We start from the raw sequence: 5,000 nt of genomic DNA, 5'->3' as shown, positions 1-5,000 counted from the left end.
AAAAATGCTTCATGCTTTGAGGAAAACAGCTTGGATTTGGCGCACGTCAACATGTTGGTGACGCTGCGTAAAAACGAAGCAAGGCACCTCTTTGTATAATATCCAGTAACAAAGTAGCCTACAACGGCAACGCACCTCACAGAACATTATTTATAGGCGCTACTCGCAGTGTAGCCTATCACTGCACCTCCATTATCGTGTTTTCCACCAGCTATTTACGTCTCTACCGATCATAAGGATTTGCTCATAATAACATCAGCTAACACTTCAAGGGCCACTACAAAGTATCTCGGGGGCCGGATCCGGCCCGCGGGCCGCTAATTGAAGAGCCCTGGCGTACAGCAATCCTGCTTTTTGTTTTGGTGAAGTCTGAAGTGACGCCCTTGCATAAATACAGCCTTGCCTTATTTTTCTTTCCTCCTTCTCTCCCTCCCTCCCTTTTGTCTCATTCTTCCACGTTTTTATGTGGTGGTGGTGCCGGTGGTGGTGCCGGTGGTGGTGGTGGTGCTGGTGGTGGTGGTGGTGGTGATGGGGTGGGGGTTGCTCCCAGAATGGAGGCGCTGTGTCAGAGTGTGGTTTTGGAGTGCTCACTCATTTGTGTGCTCCTCGTCTTGATGCACTCTATTGGCTCGAGTGGCAGGCGGGAGCTGGGAAATGAGCTTGTGTTAGACTCCCGTGTGCGTGTGTGTGCGTGTGTGTGTGTGTCTGTGTCTGTGTGTGTGTCTGTGTGTGTGACAGAGAGAGAGAGAGTGAGAGAGAGTGAGCGTTTGTGTGTGTGTATGACAGGGAGAGAAAGAGAGAGTGAGTGTGTGTGTGCGTGCGTGTGTGTGAGAGAGAAAGAGAGAGTGGGTGAAGGTGTGTGTGTGTGTGTGTGTGTGTGTCGGACTCAGCCTGAGGACCAGAGTGCAAACGCCGCAAAGCTGCAGATGGCACACTGCCATCAGACCATGATGTCACCCTGCGTGCGCGCGCGCGAGCGTGTGTGTGTGTATAACCAGACCCTGTGTGTGTGTGTGTGTGTGTGACTGTGTGGAAGGCCCCCTTTTTATTTATTTGTTGTTCTTGTCTGTTGAAGGGGAGTGCGTCTGCTGTTAAGTAAAACAAACGGCGCGGCTCAAGCGCTCCCTATTGTGCAGCGCTCCCACTGCCAGCTGAGCGGAGACCAAGCGCGCGCCGCTCACAACACAACAGAGGCCACTGGAGCCACGTCCAGACACGTCTCTGGCCGCTCAAAAGCCACACATATGTCCCTCGTCACATATCTGTGGACCCCCCCCTCCCCGGTGAGCTTGTTGACTCTCTGCTCTGCGCCAGTACGTCGCTATTTATCGACGGCCTCTGCTAATTTACGGTGCCACAGAGGCCCTCGGTTCCAGGATGCAAAGTGGCAATTTGAGGGGGGGGAGAGTCGTGGTGGTGGTGGTGGTGTGGGGGGGGGTTCTGGTGTGCCCCCTCGAGTGGCATCTGAGTGGCGGTCAGGGAGGCCGTCTCCGTGCGTAAGTGGATAATCCTGACGCCTCTGCGACAGATGAATTGGTCCTGATCGAATGAGAATAAAGCTGCTCGTGCCGTGCCAGCAGAAGAGGGCCTGGCGTTGCGGTAGCGGCGCAGGGGTTTGCGTTGCGTACACTACGTACGCCGTGTAATGCGTTTGCCCGGTAGGCAGGTGTGCTTGTTCATTTGTACACACACACACACACACACACACACACACACACACACACACATGCAAACGCAATGGCACGCGTGTGTGCACCGGGGAAGAAGATGTGTGTGTGTGTGTGTGTGGGGGGGGGGGGGGGGGGGGGTTGTAATTCAATTCGGCTCCATGTCTCGGTCAAAGCTTACAGTGGGAAGCTGTGAGAGCCCACTTGCTTGCAGGGGCAGTGTAATGCAGTACGGCCCGCTGATCTGATGCTGGGCTGGCTTTACTTCTGTAGTGTGTAGAGGAGTATGATCTTAATAGCATAGCCTGCAACAATGACTGACCTTCCCATGTACTGTGTGGTGTGTGTGTGTGTGTGTGTGTGTGCGTGTGTGCATACCTAAACTCTTCACCTACTCTTGGTGGGACCAGGGGCTGCTTGGCTAGCTTTAGCTTCGTGTGTAGAAGTTTATGATCTTAATGTGTATGGTGTATGTGTAGGTGTGTGTGTGTGTGTGTGTGTACGTAGCTAACCTCTCCATTTTCTCTGTGTGTGTGTGTGTGTGTATATACATACATACTGTAGCTGACATCTCTACTGTATTTTCTATGTGTGTGTATGTACATACGTAGCTAACCTCTCTACTGTATTTTCTATGTGTGTGTGTGTACATACGTAGCTGACCTCTCTACTGTATTTTCTATGTGTGTGTATGTACATATTGATACATTATGATAGCTGACCTCTCCATGTTGTTGTCTCCGCAGGGTAATCAGGACGCCCCAGCCCCGCCAGAGACCATGGCGCAGCCTTACCCCTCGGCCCAGTTTGCGCCGCCCCAGAACGGCATCCCGGCCGAGTACACGGCGGCGCACCCCCACCCGGCCCCGGACTACCCCGGCCAGACCCCCGTGGGCGAGCACACGCTCAACCTGTACCCCCCTGCACAGACGCACAGCGAACAGAGCGGCGGGCCCGACGCCAGCGTACAGACCGTCTCTGGCACGGCCACAGTAAGTGCGGCACCGGGCACCGGACACGCTCCGCAAGCCTCACACAGCCCCGGAGTCTGGGCGCACTCTCCCTCTCTCTCTTTCGCTCTCTCTCTCTTTCTCCCTTTCTCGCTCTGTCTGTCTCTCTCTCTTTCTCCTCACTATCTCTCCCTCTCTCTTATTCTCCTCAGTATCTCTCTCTCTCTCTTTCTCCTCACTCTCTCGCTCTCTCTAACCCTCTCTCTCTCTGTCTCTCACTATCTATCCCTTTTTTCATTTTCCCTGCATTTTTTCTTCTCTCTCTCTCTCTTCCTTATCTTTCTCTCTGTCCTTTTCTCTCAATTTCTTTGTTTTCTCTCTCTCTCTCTTCCCTATTTCTCTCCCTCTCTCCTTTTCTTTCAATTTCTTCCTTCTCTCTCTCTCTCTGTCTCTCTCTCTCTCTCTTTCGGCCCTCTCTTTCTCCCTCCCTTCCTCTGTCTCTCTTTCTTTCTCGGTTGCCTGCTCATTCTGTAATGGTCTGATACCATCTCACAGTGGCTGGGAGGAAGAGATGAGAGCAAGATGTGTGTGTGTATATATGTGTGTGTGTGTGGGTGTGTATGTGTGTGTGTGTGTGTGTGTGTGTGTGTGTGTGTGTGTGTGTGTGAGTGTGTATGTGTCTGAGTGTGTGTGTGTGTATGTGTCTGAGTGTGTGTGTGTGTGTATATGTCTGAGTGTGTGTGTGTGTGTGTGTGTGTGTGTGGGAGGGGGGGCGGGGGGTAGGAGCCTCACTGCTGAATGGAGACACCGTTTTCAATCTTCCACCCAGTGCATCAGCCGTTAATATTTCATGCGGGCGAAGTCATTTTTGGTTAATATTTTAATGCCATACTGATCGCTGGAAGGAGCCCTGCCAAAATGCCACAGCACCCGGAGTGCCTTACGGAGGAATTATTTAATGGTTTCAATATGCACCATTCCGATAGGAGCAGGCAGGGTATCGTTTCACGCAGTCATGTGCCTCTTTAGCACAGCGAAAAAGTGCTTACTGCGTTTGTTTTCGAGTTAAACTTGCCTGAAAAAAAAAAAAAAACGTGCTTTGAAAGTCGCTTATTAGACTATTCCTATAACAGATGATTCTCTATGCTTCGGATATTTATTTATTTATTTTTTCGGCTCCGAAGGAAAATTTGAGCTTTTGTCTCCACGAGGTTGAATTTATTATTACTCTCTCCACCTACCCAGCCAGAGTAGGGGTTTGAGCAGTGAGCCACATGGGAACCGAGAGAGAGAGAGAGCGAGAGAGAGAGAAAGAGAGAAAGAAAGAAAAAAAACAACAACTTGCCACATCTGGTAAAGCCATTTCTTTCCCACTCTGCGTCTCGTTGGCTGGAGCCTTGCGTGTGTCGTGTGCAAGGACGTATGGGAGAGAGAGAGAGCATGAGCCGAGGAGAGGAGAGGAGAGAGGGGTAGAGAGGAGAGGAGAGAGGGAAGAAGAGGAGAGGACAGGAGGGGAGAGGAGAGGGGAGGAGAGGAGAGGAAAGAGGAAAGAGAGGAGAGGAAAGAGGGGAAGAGAGGAGAGGAGAGAGGGGAGGCGAGGAGAGGAGAGGGGAGAGGAGAGGAGAAGGGAAGAGAGGAGAGGAGAGGAGAGAGGGGAAGAGAGGAGAGGAGAGGAGAGAGGGGAGGAGGGGAGAGGAGAGAGGGGAGGAGAGGGGAAGAGAGGAGAAGAGAGGAGAGGAGAGGAGAGGAGAGGAGAGAGGGGAGGCGAGCCCAGGCGCTCGGCCGTCCAGCCGGGTGACCTCATCTGGCTGGGCTGGGCTTTTTTAGAGCCGCGTCGTTCCTCCACTGGCGTTCCGTCCCTTCTATCTGCAAAAGGAAAAGCAGGCCTCAGACCCAAAAGTAACCCCCCCCCATAGACACACACACACACACACACACACAGAGAGGCTGCTCCCCCTTTCCTTTTCAATGTTTCCATGGTTAATATTGGCTCACTAGGGGAGCATGTGGCGTCTCAGCAGCCTAGCTGTGGCTCACCTCCTTGTCTCTTTTGTCAGGGTGGGTTAGTGCTACTCTCTTAAATACGCAGCGCTGAAGAGAGGGGGAAAACACTAGTGTGGGTCTGTGTGTGTGTGTGTGTGTGTGTGTGTGTGTGTGTGTGTGTGTGTGTGTGCATGTGACCATGAGAAGGATACCGCAGAGATATTTGTGTTTGAGTGTGTACAGTACTCTATTCCCCCATCTCCACTCCCTCTGTTTGAACAGACAGGCTGAGGGGTGGTGTGTGTGTGTGTGTGTGTGTGTGTGTGTGTGCATGTCTATTTGTATGCTGTCCCATACTGCAGTGCCAGGTTCACTGACCCTCCCTCTGTGGTGTGTGTGT

The 5,000-nt window shown here is 52.3% G+C and overlaps 1 protein-coding gene across 6 annotated transcripts in view; it reads left to right on the top strand.

The window, feature by feature from the left end:
• The window catches only part of rbfox1 (RNA binding fox-1 homolog 1), a 163,698-nt gene that overhangs the window by 117,546 nt on the left and 41,152 nt on the right, over positions 1–5,000 (top strand). For all 6 annotated transcript variants that reach the window (XM_062532661.1, XM_062532658.1, XM_062532657.1 and 3 more), the window contains exon 2: positions 2,414–2,659. In XM_062532661.1, the coding sequence (XP_062388645.1) occupies positions 2,414–2,659 (246 nt within the window). The remainder of the gene's footprint in view (positions 1–2,413; positions 2,660–5,000) is intronic.

Source organism: Sardina pilchardus, chromosome 3 (assembly GCF_963854185.1).
Source record: "Sardina pilchardus chromosome 3, fSarPil1.1, whole genome shotgun sequence".
Taxonomy (NCBI): Eukaryota; Metazoa; Chordata; class Actinopteri; order Clupeiformes; family Clupeidae; genus Sardina; species Sardina pilchardus.
Note: the sequence above shows the minus strand (reverse complement) of the source record. Positions and strands in the feature narration are given on the sequence as shown.